This window comes from Dasypus novemcinctus, chromosome 8 (assembly GCF_030445035.2).
Source record: "Dasypus novemcinctus isolate mDasNov1 chromosome 8, mDasNov1.1.hap2, whole genome shotgun sequence".
Taxonomy (NCBI): Eukaryota; Metazoa; Chordata; class Mammalia; order Cingulata; family Dasypodidae; genus Dasypus; species Dasypus novemcinctus.
In genome coordinates, this window is record NC_080680.1 from 70,911,201 (window position 1) to 70,926,578 (window position 15,378).

A 15,378-nucleotide genomic window follows, 5' to 3' on the forward strand; every position below is an offset into this window, starting at 1 on the left:
CAAAAGCTTTTCCTTAGGTTAATACAATCGGAATCTTTTCCTTCCCTATTGGGGAAGATTTGCTCCGCTTAGATTGAACTTCGGACATTAAGCCAAGAAACTCATGGTTATATATACCATAATGCTAAGGATGTTGTTCACTGTTAGCTAAGAACATCTTTGTGAGGATCCATAAGACTTCCCCCAATTTTATAAAAATATTTATGCTTCTCTGAAAATGGGTTTAGACACAGATGGATTGTATAGTTATTGGGATGTCTTCTACTTTGTGTCAGTTTTGTAATTAATGGGATGTTTCCTTCTTTGTTCAGAGACAAATTTGTGATCCCCTCTCTAGAATGTATAATATGGCAATCACTTTGAGTACTTACCTCACTCTTGGCTTTATTTATTTATTTTTCCCTATCATTACTCATCACATTTTCTTTAATTCTGAAAACAGAGATAATACATACCCTTCATTTAAAGGGGGTTTGAGGATTACATAATTTTCTTAGCACAGTACCTGGACCATCTAGGGGCTCAAAAATACTAGTTTTACATGTCAGGCTCTATCTAGCCTTGCAAATTATGTAATTTGAGGTACTTTTGCTTGAACAACTACCTAATAAAATTCAAAACAATTCAAATTTCTTCTGAAATAATGGAAATGATCAAAAATAAGCAATCAAGTATCAAAACCTGGATGAAAAATGACGTTATCTCAAATAGAGACAAACAAAAGATGGTTCATAAACTCAGAATCAATTTGTGGACTCATTACTTACATAGCATAGCAATTTGCTCTTTTGCTTCATCTAGAATGAGCCAAACAAATATACTTTCTATTTACAAATGACAAATCAAGAAATTATTTTCTATCTTGTCAACATCTGGAATAATTCAAAACTTTTTAAATTCTGAAGTATTCGAAAACAAGATCTTGAAATTTATCAGTGCTGCTGAAAGAATCCAGCACTCAAAGTGAATAGATGAGAAGTTAAGTAACAGACAATTACCAAGAATTACTACTTTGGGATATATAAATAGTAAAAGCAGGCTATATAAATAAAAGCCCATGTCTTCTCGAGTGGCTAAGGTAAGGTAGAATGCCATGTAGCTTTTGTAATGTTGTTTACAGTTCTTTCTGAATTTGTTTCTATACTCTTGAAGACCTACCCATACCACACAGGAAAATCTCACAATCAGTGCAAATTTTTTTTTTTATTTTTCCTTTGTTTCCCTCTCCCCTTCCTCCCCTTTACAAGATCTGAAATTTACTTCATCCACAGTATTTATCACCTGTAATCAGTCATGTAAAATGTAAGAAAAAGAGAACACTAATTAATTAAAAATCTCAGTTTCCCTCCCCCCTTGCTACCAGAATTACAGCAAATTTAGGATAAGTCTACAGCATTCACTTACTTTAGCTGGTTCTGATACGGAGGCATATTTTTTTATTTGAGAATCAACGCCTAAAGACTTGGCTAATTGTACAGCATTTGAATCATCACTAATAAGTGTCCCAAGAGCCACAAGAAGTCTAAAAGTGGCTTCTAGGTCTTGTACAACTTCCAAGACTGTACTAATTACTGACAAACACTGCGCTTTCCCTTCAATGTTATGGTCTTTATGAAAACAAACAGAATAGTTCAGGGTCAATGTAGCCAGAGCAATGTGAATGTTCTTATTGCTCCCTGATTTCAGTTCTATTGCACGGGACATCAGTGATTCCCTCTGGGACATCATGAGCTTTTGTCCTGCCTGGCCAACAAAACAATTGCAAAAAGTCCTGAGTGCAAGCAGCTGGTTTGCTGGCTTTCCTTTAGGGTTCAGAAAACTGAGAAGATGACTGCTGAACTGAGCCCCATCCTTTTCATTGCAGAAGCTGTCATTCACACTGGGATGTTTAATTGACAACCGAAGAATGTCAAGTGCAGGAAAGACAATGTCTGTTAGAAAGAAAAAATCATTAATGTTTATGAAAATATAGAAAATTCCTTATGACTGTTACTTAACTTTCAATTTTTAAGGATTTTATATTCCTACTACAAAATTAATACCTGACCATTTTATAGAAAATGTGAAAATTGATGTGCCTGCTTTATACAATGTTTATCTTTATAAAACTCTTGCTACTGATTTTTTATATTTTTATAGTCTGGATTTATTGCTACAAGATCATACATAAAAATGAAGGAAATCATTCAGGTTACCTTGATACACACTGAGTATTCAATAAATCCCTGTGGAATGAATGATATGGGGCCTTACTTTGAAAATTCCTATCAGGAGAACAGAGTTGAAGATACAAAATTCTTTATAAAAGAATTCTTGTTAACAAATGCTAATAAGATACTATTAGGTTGATGGGGAGCTTTTGGTGGGTGGGTTGGGTAGACATCTAAATAAATGCACTAAACCATCTTTGCATGACTAAAAGTGAGGCAACAAGACATTATGTGCCTTGTGATATAAAGGTAATATGTAGCATCATTTATAAAGAATTTTTACCTTAAAAAATTGAGCAAAAATCTAATTATGCCAATAAAAGGAAATAGAGGAACATATTAAGTAATGAGGTAAACCCACAATTGTGAGGCATTTTGTAGAGCAAATGACCTTTTCTCCAACAAATCAAATCAGTGGAGTGAAAATTAATGGGGAAAAGGAAATTTTGGAATTAAAAAAGAATTAAGGGAATGGATGTGGCTCAATATGTTGAGTCCCTGACTCCCACATGTGGGTTTGGTTCCCAGCACCTCCTAAAAAAAAAAACAAAAAAACAAACAACTAGCAAAACAAAAATAACTCAGGGAAGCCAATGTGATGTGGCTCAGTAGCTGAGCCCCATCTTCCCACATATGAAGTCGTGGATTCAATTCCCAGGCCTGGTACCTTGCCAAAAAAAAAAAAAAAAGAAAGAAATTAAGTAAAAAGTGGCTGCAATTCAAGTGGTTGAGCACCTGCTTCCCATGTACGAGGTCCTGGGTTTAATCCCTGGTACCTCCTTAAAAAAAAAAGGAATTAAGTGACATAACTGAAAAACAAGCAAATAAGCAAACACTTATAGGAAGTACATATAACTTGGGGTTTGTATGTCGCAGAGTTTCTTGGATGGCTTACAGTGTGATCCACAAATGTTCTGAAACAGTACACAAAATGGTACATGTACAGGAATCATTATCTTTAGATTCTCATAAAGCATGCGACTGAAAGATTACAAATTACAGTGGTATAATGAATCCTTTTTGCGAAGTTTTTTGCAATGTGAATTAGAGCTAGCTAGATTAATTTTTATTTAATTCTAGAGACACAAGTTAACTGATAGAAGTGAAAATACATTACTTTCTGCTTTCTTGTTACATTTTGAGAAGCATTTATGTACCTTCAGGCCAGTTAATAGCTTTCCACAAAATCTGAAGTTGCTGTGCTGAGGGTTTTTCTGGGGAACTAGTACATATTAGAGACAATATTTTTTCGAGAAATATCAAGTCATCCTCAGTTAATTTCTTCTCTTCAGGTGCAGTTCCATTAAGTTCTTTCAGTTTACCTGGAAACCAAAAACAAACTTTTCAGTTTCCTAATTATAACCACTAGATAATACATAAATGCAAACCTTTTCAGGTAAGAGTACCCTACCTTGCATTATGGGAAATTAAGACTTTTCACTGCAATTATAAAAGAACATCACATATCCTGGCCTGTTAGTTTAAGTTGAGCACGGTATGGTAAAAGTTTACTGTGATCAGCTTAATTTTATTATTATTTTCTAAGAACTTCTAAACATTACCATATATGCCCAAATGTAAGTCAATCCCTCATTTTCCAATGAGAAAATTAAAAATTTTTTTGGCCAACTTATGTCAACTTTTATAGTTGTCAATGAAATAGGTGAAGAATTAAATGCCCATTTATAATATTTAGTTCTATATGCACATATTAATATTATTTTAAAAACATATTTTCTGGAAATATTGCATTCCCGTCCATGTTCATATTTCATAAAGGTTCTTTCAAACCTTTCACATGCATCTTTGTATCAGCATCCTTGTCATCAGTAGTGCAACTTTGAGTCATCTAACACTGTTGCCTCAAAAGTATTTATGTAAAGAATTAAAAAAACGTAATTCCTATCACAAAAGCTTAAGAAGATAAATAGAATTTTACCCATCACAAATGGAAATCTGGGCCTGTCTGACTGTTCTTTGGTGTCAAAAACTTTAACACTAACAGACCAGTGAAAAAAACAGTTTAAGAATTGTAAAAAAAAAAAAACAACAACAACAAAATAGAGATATATTAGATTTGTACACCAGTTGAAAAAGTCATTTGTCTAAAAGTGTCATATATTTTACTGTTCAAAATACAGCAGTTAAGAAAACACCTACGAGCCCTTTTTTAAAATAAAGATAATACAGTTATCTGAGTTACAACTGGCCATACTGACCAAAAACCCCTACCTTATATTCACGTACATATGTTATCTCAATTCTCATCATGATCTCTGTGAGAAACAGAGCTGGTAGTACTCTTAGTCCAATTAAAAAATGTCATTTTGTCTTGAGAAAAACAAATTAACAACAAAGTTTTCACAGCATTTTCATTTTATATGCAGAATTTAAAACAACCTTTCATAATTTATAAGGGTTATTCATTTTTTAAGCTAAGATAGCTTCATTTTTAAAGTTCTTTTCTCATTCATTCCCACCCCAAGATGGCTCCCTTTTCTGTTTGCTTGTTGTCTGCTCATTGTTTTTTGTTCCGCCTGTGTTTTTTCTTTAGGAGGCACAGGGAACCAAACTCGAGACTTCCAATGTGGGAGGCAGGCGCTCAGTTGCTTGAGCTATATCTGCTCCCTGCACATTTGTTTTTTTACTTGTTGTCTGCTACTTGTTTTTTGCTCATTGTCTGCTCGTTGTCTGTTTTTCTTCTTTTGGATACACCGGGAACCAAACCCAGGACTTCCCATGCGGGAGGTCAGGTGTTCAATTGCTTGAGGCATATTCAGTCCCCAACAATTCATTTTTGTTACAGATTGGAATAGTGTCCCCAACAAGAAATACGTTCAAATCCTGCCAGTCTCGTGAATGTGATCCTATTTGGAAATATGATCTCTGAAGATGTTATTAAAGATGAAATCAAACTAGATTAGAGTGGGTCCTAATCCAGGGGGACTGGTGCCTAAGAAATTTGGACACAGACACACAGAGAGAGGGCAGGGGTGGAGATTTAGATTGAGTTATGCCACAATTAACAGAACTTGCTGGAGATTGCAGGCAAATAACCTCTAGAATTCTACAGATTTTGAAAAGCAGATTGCGGCTGTTCTGACACCCTGATTCAGACTTCTAGCCTCCAGAACTGTGAGGCAATAAATTTGTTTTTTTTTTAAAAGACACCCAGTTTGTGGTAATTTATTATGACAGCGCTAGACTGAAGACAATTTTCATTATTTCCTATTCCCCAAGAACATTAAGAACTTGGGGAGAGGAATTTAAATTTTTCCTCGTTATTTTTTTCCCTCATTATAAAGCTCTTTAGAAAGCATTAAGGGGATGGAACCAGCAAAATGGCAGCAGAGTAAGGTACTCCTAGAGTGAGCTCCTGCTACAGAGCAGTTAGTAATCTATCTAGTAATCTAGCTATGTAATGCACCTGTTTGGTAGCTCCAGGAGACCAGAAGAGCATCCTGAAATATCCTTGAAAGAATGGAAGGAGACTGCCCATCTGCACAGAAGATTCATAAATACAGTGCTCCACTCCCCGGGGGCTGGTTCCCATCCAATACTGGTGGTGTAAGCTGTCTCAGGAGCTATTCTGCAGCTGGAATTGTGGAATTGGAAGCTCCACTTTCCAAAAATGGGGGAGGAAGAGATGATTGGGCATCAACATCAGCTACTACTAGTAAAATTGGAGGGCTAAATTATAATTCTAATAACAGCTAAAGTTTGAAGCTGTCCAAGTCATAAAAAGGTAGGTAGCTGCCATTTTAACCCTGCCCCTGGCAGAGGGGAAGTCAGGTGGACTGAAAATCACAGTGCTGGTAGGCACTGGCTTCTTTCCATCCAGATCAGACTGCAGCTCTAGCATAAGCACTAACCCCACCTCTGGCAGGGAAGAAGCTGGGGGCACCTGCACCAGCCTCTCTGGGAAAATACAGGCCACGCTGAGGAGGCCGGTGATCATCCTATGCTGGTGGTGCAAGCTGCCTCGGGAGCTATTCTGTGGCCGGAAGTAGATGTTCCATTTCCCAAAAACAGGGGAGGAAGAGACAGTGGGCCACCAATTTCAGTTACTGATTAGTAAATTCAGTAAAAGTAAAACCCAAAGGGCAGCTAAAGTATGAACGTGTCCAAATTGGAAAGAGGCAGGTAGCACCATTTTAACGGCATGAGGGGGAGTTGGGCTGACTGAAAATCACAGTGATGGTAGGGACCAGTTTCTTTCACCCAGATCAGCCTATAGCTTTGCCTACCTTTCAGCCTCACCTCTAGCAGGAAGGAAACTGGTGGGCCTTACACCAGCCTGTCCAATTAACTGTAGAAACATTCGGCTGGCACAGACTGCACAGCTGGAAGTCTACTGGGGCAACTGCAGTTATTTTGGACCCTCATGGCATAGATTGCTGCCCACACCTGCAGATCCATCCCCGCCCCAGGCAGAAAAGGTAGGAGTGTGAAGCTTCATCAGTCTTTCTAGCAACTAGAGTCTAGGATGCATGACTTGGATTATTACACAGAGCTGTGGCTCTCTACCTATGCCTGGCAAAGAAGCAAGTTGAGAAGCTTCATCAGTCCCTGGGCAATAAGGGCAGCTTGAACCTCCACAGCTGGCAGCACCAACTACATCCTTGGCTCCTACTACACAACCAGCAAGGAAGAAAAGGGCAAGAAAGTCCCAAACTAAAGAGAGAAACTGCACCCAGAATAAATATATCTACTAAGCCAAATGCCAAGACACCAACAAAAAATTACCATCCATACCAAGAAACAGGAAGATGTGGCCCAATTAAAGGAACGAAGTAAGACTCCAGATGACATAAAGGAGTTGAGACAACTAATCATAGATGTTCAAACAAATCCCCTTAATAAATTCAATGAGATGGCTAGAGAGATTAAGGATATTAATTGGATGAATTTGAAAGCATACATAGAAAAATAGCAGATCTTATGGGAATGAAAGGCACAATAAATGAAATTAAAAGTACACTGGAATCATATAATAGCAGATTTGAGGAGAAAGAAGAAAGTATTGGTGAACCTGAAGAAATGGCCTCTGAAAGCGAACATACAAAAGAACAGATAAAGAAAAGAATGCAAAAATTGATCAGGGTCTCAGGGAACTAAGCAACAGTGAGGGACATGCAAACATACATGTCATAAGTGTCTCAAAAGGAGAAGAGAAGGAATATTTGAGGAAATAATGGTAGAAACTTTCCCAACCCTATTGAAGGTTATAGACATCCATGTTCAAGAAGTACAATGTACTCCCATCTGAATAAATTGAATAGACCAACTCTGAAACACATACTAAATGTCAAATGCCAAAGAGAAAAAGAATTCTGAAAGCAGCAAGAGAAAAGCAATGCATAACATGTAAAGTCTAAGATTAAGTGCTGATTTCTTATCAGAAACCCTGGAGGCAAGAAGACAGTGGCATGATACGTTTAAGATACTGTAAGAAAAAAGCTTCTAGCCAAGAATCTTATACCTGGCAAGACTGTCTTTCAAAAATGAGGGCAAGTTTAGTATATTCACAGATAAACAGAAACTGAGAGTTTGTAACCAAGAGACCAGCTTTTCAGGAAATACTAAAGCATATGTTACAGCCTGAAAAGAAAAGACAGGAGAGGGGGGCCTTTATATCAATAAAAGTAACTAAAAGTGTCAAAAGAGTGGTAATAATAAAATATGACAGATAAAACCCAAATATATAGGAATAAAGTTAACCAATGATGTAAAATACTTGTATTCAGAGAATTACAACTTGGGAAGAGGATTTGGCTCAACTGATTGAGCATCAGCCTACCATATGGAAGGTCCAGGGTTTCAAACCCAGGGCCTCCTGACTGGTGTGGTGAGCTGGCCCACGCATGGTGCTGATGTGTACAAGGAGTGCCATGCCACAAAGGGGTGTCCCCTACATAGGGGAGCCCCATGAGCAAGGAGTGCGTCCCACAAGGAGAGCTACCCCGTGAGAAAAAAGCGCAGCCTGCCCAGGAGTGGCACCGCATACATGGAGAGCTAACACAGCAAGATGACACAACAAAATAGACACAGATTCCCGGTGCCACTGACAAGGATGCAAGCGGACACAGAAGAATGCACAGCAAATGGACACAGAGAGCAGACAACAGGGGGTGGGGAAGGAGAGAGAAATAAACAAATAGTAAATCTTTAAAAAAAAAAAAAAAGAAAAGGAAACTACAGCTCATTGTTAAAAGAAATGGAAAAAAAACCCTAAAAACTGGAAGAACATTCCATGATCATGGATTGGAAACCTAAATATCATTAAAATGTCAAACCTACTCAAATTGGTATACAGATTCAATGCAATCCCAATAAAAAATTCCAGCATTATTTTTTTAAAAATTGAAAGTATGATTAAAAATTTATTTGGAAGGATAAGGAGTCCTGGATAGCCAGAAACATCTTAAAAAGAAAAAGCAAAGTTGGAGAACTCTCACTTCTGGACTTTAAATGATATTACCTAGCTACAGTGGTAAAAACAGCCTAGCACTGGCAAAGACAGATACAAAGCCCAATAGAACCAAACTGATGGTTCAGAAGCAGACCTTCACATCTATGATCAAGTGACTTTTGACTAGCCTGTCAAACCCACCCAGCTCGAATAGAACAGTCCATTCAACAAATGGTGCTGTGAGAACTGGATATCCATAGCCAAAAGAAGGAAAGAGAATGCCTATCTCACACCTTATATAAAAATTAACGCAAAATGGAACAAAAACCTAAATATAAAAGCAAGAATCATAAAGCTTCTACAGGAAAATATAGGAAAATATCTTCCAGACCTGATGGTAGGTGGTAGATTCTTAAAGGATATAAGAGGAGGACTGAGGTAGACTATTGATATATATATATATATTTTAAGATTTATTATTTTTTAAATTTATTTCTCTCCCCTCACCCCTCCAACTGTCTCTGTGTCCATTCGTTGTGTGTTCTTCTGTGACCGCTTCTATCCTTATCAGTGGCACCAGGAATCTTTCTGGTGTGTCATCTTGCTGCGTCAGCTCTCTGTGTGTGTGGCGCCATTCTTGGGCAGGCTGCACTTTCTTTCGCGCTGGGCAGCTCTCCTTACGAGGTGCACTCCTTGTGCGTGGGGCTCCCCTACGCGGGGGACATCTGGCATGGCATGGCACTCCTTGTGCGCATCAGCGCTGCACATGGGCCAGCTCCACACAGGTCAAGGAGGCCCAGGGTTTGAACCGCGGACCTCCCATGTGGTAGGCGGACACCCTATCCATTGGGCCAAGTCTGCTTCCCTATTGATATTTAATGTATGTAGAAGTTTTAATTAGCTTTAATTGTAAAAGTGTGGAAATGGATAGAGTGGATGGTAACACACTATAGTGAGTAGCACCTGGTTTATAAATGGGAATGTGGCTGAAAAAGGTAGTCTAGGGATGTAAATGCCAACTGATTAAAAGCTATAGAATATTCTAAGAACTGAAAAACACAGTAAACCCTGAAGTGGATGAGAATTGTGGTTGATGGTACAGATGCAAGAGTGTCCTTTGTGAACTAGAGGAGATTTACATCACTATTGCAAGGAGGTGGGAATCTGGAGAAACATGGAAAAAATACAACTGGAGTAACCTATGGACTGTGGTTAGCAGTAATGTTGTAATATTCATGCATCTATGCCAAAGATATACTGTGTTGTTAATGGGGAAGTATGGAAAAAGTATGCCAAATGTGCATGATGGACCATAGCTGGTGGTAACAGTATGATATTATCTCATAATCTATAAAAAATGTGTTGATAGAGGGGTATTGTATGGGAATTCTATACATGTGAATGATTGTTTTCTAAGTTTATAATCTATCATAAAAATATATTTAAAAAATAATAATATAGTAGGTTCGGGGGGAAAGCCCACCAAATGTAAGATAAGCACTATAGTTGGTAGTAAGATTTTGACAATAGTCTTTAATAGTTTGTAACAAATGTCTCACAACAATGCAAGGTGTTGGTGGTGGGTTGATGTGTGGGACCCCTGTATGATGTTATGCATGTTTGCTTTGTAAGTTCAGAACTATTACTATACACTTATTGTTTATGTATGTTATGTATGAGTGATATACTTCAATAAATTTAAGAAGTAAAAAAAAAAATTCCACCAAAAATAAACCATGTCTTCACTACAAAAAGAAAAAAGTAAGTATTAAGGTATTTTACATATATGCCTTTTATCATTTTGAGGAAGCATCCTTGTATTCCTATTCTCTAAGTGTTTTTACCCATGTCCATCAACCAATAAATGGATAAACAAAATGCCATATATACATATAATAGAGTATTATTGAGCCATAAAAAGGAATGAAGTCCTGATACATGAGACAACATGAATGATCCCTGAGAACATTATGCTAGGTGAAATAAGGCAGACACAAAAGGACAAGTATTGTATGATCTCACGGATATGAACTCATTATGATAAACAAACTCATAGTGTTAGATTCTAGAATATAGGTTAGCAGAGGAAAGAATGGGGTTAGAAAATGAGTAGTTGATACTATATTTGTACAGAATTTCTACTTAGGTTGACTGTAAAGGTTTGGAAATGGGTGGTGGTGATAGTAGCACAATATTTTAAGTCTAATTAACAGCACCAAATTATACAGGTGAATGTGGTTAAAGGGGAAACTTTATATCATATATGTTACCAGAAAAAAAAATAAAAGGATAAAACATAGGAGTGTATAACACAGTGAACCCTATTGTAGAAGATGTATAAGAATGTTCTTTTATGAATTATAATAAGTGTACAACACTAATACAAAGTGTTAATAATAGGATGGTATATGGGAAAAAATGTACCTAATGTAACTATGGATAATAGTTCATACTATTTTAATAATCTTTCATCGATTTTAACAAAGGTAACAACTGTTAAAAAAAAATAGTACACGGAAGAGGATCTGGCTTAACAGATAGAGCATCTGCCTACCACATGGGAGGTTCAGGGTTCAAATCCAGGGCCTCCTGACCCATGTGATGAGCTGGCCCACGTGCAGTGCTGATGCGTGCAAAGAGTGCTGCACCAAGCAGGGGTATCCCCTGCTTAGGGGACCCCACACGCAAGGGGTGTGCCCCGTAAGGAGAGCCGACCAGTGCAAAAAAAGCGTAGCATGCCCAGGAGTTGTGCCACACACACGGAGAGCTGATGCAGCGAGATTACACAACAAAGAGAGACACAGATTGCCCATGCCACTGACAAATACAATCGAACACAGAAGAACACACAGCGAATAGACACAGAAAGCAGAAAGGGGGGGTGGGTGTGGAAAGGGAGAGAAATAAATTAAAATAAATAAATCTTAAAAAAAAAAAAAGTACAGTTACAAAATAGTCTTACCATCAACTGTAACAAATGTTCTACACCAGTGCAAGGTGTTGGTATTGGGGTAGTGTATGGAAATTCTGTATTTCATGCATGATTGTTCTGTAAACACAAAACTTCTCTAAGAAAATACATGCATTTTTAAATGTTGGTTATTGCTATTGGATTGGGTCTCGAGAATGCTGGAGTTAACAGGGTGATGTAGGGTAGAAAACGGTCACATCTACACTATTTTTAGATTCTTCTGATCATAAACGACTTACTTGGAAGTACGTGATATTGTAAACTTCCGTATACCTCACCTTTTTTAAATGCAGTGGTATTGTACCAAGAACACTTAGTACCATATTTGAAAAAGAAGTCACAAAATCTTTTTAATTACAATGATGAACATTGTTGGCTGCAAGCTCAACAGTGAAAAATACAAGTGTTTACTAAGGTGAAAACTGCTACAAGGATAAACTAATGTATTCACACAAGATTAGGTACATCTGAATTTTTTGAATCTATACCAGCATCAAATTACTTAAAAGGAAAAGGGGTGGGAAGATCAGAGAGCGGAACTATAGGCATTATCTACTGCTATTGTTCAGCTATCAAAACGGCTAAAAAGAAAACTCAAAGAATGACAGATTGGGAAGAGGGACCATCACTTGGCCAATGCTTTTAAGGAGCTGACTGCCATAAAAACAGTTTTTCAACATGATACTTGGACAACAACAGGGAAAAGAAAGTAAAAAGGAACAGCTATAAATACCCTTACCTTCAAGAGGCCCACTTTGGGTCCTCTTCTCCTTTTTAGAAGCAGTAATAAAGACCTAAAGCAGGGGTTCTTAACCAGGGGTCCGTGAGCTTGAATTGAAATTCAAAAAAACATTATTCTTGTGGGAAAAGTTGGTGTGGGTGTGATAAATTTATTAAATAATATATAGTATAGTGTGGACTTAGAAGTCCATGGTTTTTACCTGACTGGCAAAGGGGTACAAAAAGGTTAAAAACCTCTGACCTAGAGGGTAATTACCTGCAATTATCTAAAGCAAATTGAATGAAAGAGCACCCTTACTGAGAACTTGGGTTTTGCTCATAGGCCCATCAGCTAAGTTTTTTTTACCTTTGAGCCCTAATTTTCTGATGTTTCCACCACCCATTATCCTTTCCCCATAGTAGATGTGACTTTTTTCCACACTATGCCACCTTGTTGACTTTGGTATTTTCTAGATATAATCTAGTAATAACTGCTATTTACTTAATTCTTATGTGCCAGTAGGTGATATCTACTGTGGTACAGGATCTGCTTATAATCCAAAACATCAGTTCAATCAATAACTATGTACTATATGTGTGACAGACTAGGTTAGACATTGTAATCAATACCAAAAAAAAAAAAAATGTCAATTCTATTTATTCATTCAACAACTTAAAAAAAAAAACTTTCACTTATATTTTGGTGAGCATGATACTGGGTGGGAGGGGTGGAATAAAAATATCAATTCATGCAAAAAAAAAAGTATGAAGGGTCAATTATCAGACTGTATGTCTGTAGTTGATACAATTATGTAATGCTACAATGTAAGTCTCTATTCTATTCACACAAGCACCCAGCTTCTTACATGTTAGGAGGAGAAATAATCTTGAGAGCAACTCCAACAATCTGTGAATATACAAGAAAGGTATTTAAATTAAAATACACTTACCTAATATTTGTGTAGGGTTAGCTTGGTCAAAAGTTACAGCTTCTTTTTTAGGGAAATAAATATTCACCATTTTAGATGCAGCTGATCGGTAGGCACTATTCCCTATTTAAAGAATAGAAGATGATGAAAATCATAAGGAATGGTCAAAAATGAGATTTTAAAAATTATTTGACTTTGTTTTCACATTTATTGAGATTTGTAACTGCTCAAACAGTCCATGCAAAAAAATAACAAGCAACCTAAAAAAAATAGGAGACGGGGAGGAAAAGGATATTCACAAGACTTTTGTAGATGGTTTATAGATTGGCATAATAACCTTTAGTTTTGGAATGGGAGTTTAAACAAGGTCTTTCCATCTCATGTTTTTCTACTTTTATATTTTTTAACATTTAGCTAACTTATAAATTTTAAAAAGATCAAAGAATACAAGAGAACTATCAAACACTTCATTCCTATCTTCTCTAAGACATAATGATCCCTCCCATCTCATATCCTTTATTGCTTTTTCCAAATAATATAGCATGCTTTATCATTTTCTCTAATCATTTTGTGTATCATCTTTACAATCCCAAACTGTAAGTTCCTGAAGGGCAGGGATCTTAGTCTTTTATACATTTTTAATTCTTAAGTATCTTTTACAGTAATTAAAACTCATTAACTGATATTGAAGAAAAAAACTGGCACAGAATGAAAATTCAGCAATATTCAGTAAATGAAGAGGCTTAAACTAAAGCATTAATTAAATCTAATTTATATCTTATTTGCACTTCAAATTGTAATTTTCTCTCCATTTTGTTTCAACATAAAAGTAAGGTATTTTGCAAAAATATGAACAAAGTATTTTAATCTTGGAGTATATTAGGGAGTAAAAGAGAAGATGGTGGATAAAGTAAGATGAAGCAAGTAATGAGGCAAATGCACAAAATGAATTCTAATTTTTTTTGTAAAGCATAAAATATTTATTGACACAATCTAAGATCAGCCAACAGAAGCTGCCTATACTCTTAAAGTCTAGTTGTAATGAAGAGAAGCACTGCTAATCAAGTATCATACAAACAACTAAGTACACTGAAAAGTTCTCTTAAGGAAAAGCTAAAGGTACAATGAGAGCTTATGATAAAGTGGATGAACTATTAAGGGGCATCTGTGGATATCCAGAAAAGTAGGAGAAGTATGTCAAGATGTCTGTCATATTTTCAAGAGGTGGACCACAAATATAGCTCTGTATTTTACTGACAGACAATAAAGAAAGCGTGCCTATATATATTCAACAATAAACATGTCAGACTCCAGACTAAGGTTAAAAATTTTAAAAAAAAACAAACAAACCCACAAAACTGGTTGCTCAGGAGAATACCAAAAATCCCTAGCCTAAGTCATAAAAGGAAAATCTTTTTGGGGTTCTCTAAAAGAGAACAATGTATAATATAATTGTAGCAGTTTGGTATTGTTTATGGATTCCAAAAATAGATATTGGATTATGTTTGTAAACTGATTTGCTCTGGGTATATCAGATTGTATTAGATTCAGAGGTTTCACTTTTACTTGATTAAATTATGATTAAGACTTTGATTGGATTACATCAGTAGGAGAAAACTACATGGCAGAGGAGAGAGTGGGAGTTTTTATGCTGGAGCCCCAGGAAATAAACACACAGGAGAAGAATATAGAGGAATAAGATGGCTCCATGGACACGACAGAGGCCCAAAGAAGACAGAGAACCTGATAGTCTATAGCTGACCTTGTGGAGAGAACAGAGCAGCTAAGCCAGGGAAAAATGAGCCCCAGTGAGAAAGACAAAGCCTTATGCCAGCCTGTAGCTGAGACTGGAAGGAGCAGGAACCATGGAGCCTTAGGAATAAGAGGAAGACTGAACCCTCACAGAGACTGGCAGCCATCTTGTTCCAACCCATGGCAACAGACTCTGGTGAAAGAAGTTGCTTATGCTTTATGGCCCGGTGATGGTAAGCTTCTACTCCAAATACATACCCTTTATAAAAGCCAACAGAGGGAAGCGGATTTGGCTCAACTGATAGAGCATCCACCTACCACATGGGAGGTCCAGGGTTCAAATCCAGGCCCTCCTGACATGTGTGGTGACCTGGTCCATGCGCA

General features: G+C 36.9%; 1 protein-coding gene across 2 annotated transcripts in view; it reads right to left on the minus strand.

Moving 5' to 3' along the window:
* Positions 1–1,188: 1,188 nt before the first annotated feature.
* The window catches only part of PLAA (phospholipase A2 activating protein), a 66,959-nt gene continuing 52,769 nt past the window's right edge, over positions 1,189–15,378 (minus strand). For both annotated transcript variants that reach the window (XM_058301949.2, XM_004447446.5), the window contains 3 exons: positions 13,264–13,365; positions 3,368–3,532; positions 1,189–1,931 (listed from right to left, as the gene is read on the minus strand). In XM_058301949.2, the coding sequence (XP_058157932.1) occupies positions 1,366–1,931; positions 3,368–3,532; positions 13,264–13,365 (833 nt within the window). In that variant the 3' untranslated portion in view covers positions 1,189–1,365. The remainder of the gene's footprint in view (positions 1,932–3,367; positions 3,533–13,263; positions 13,366–15,378) is intronic.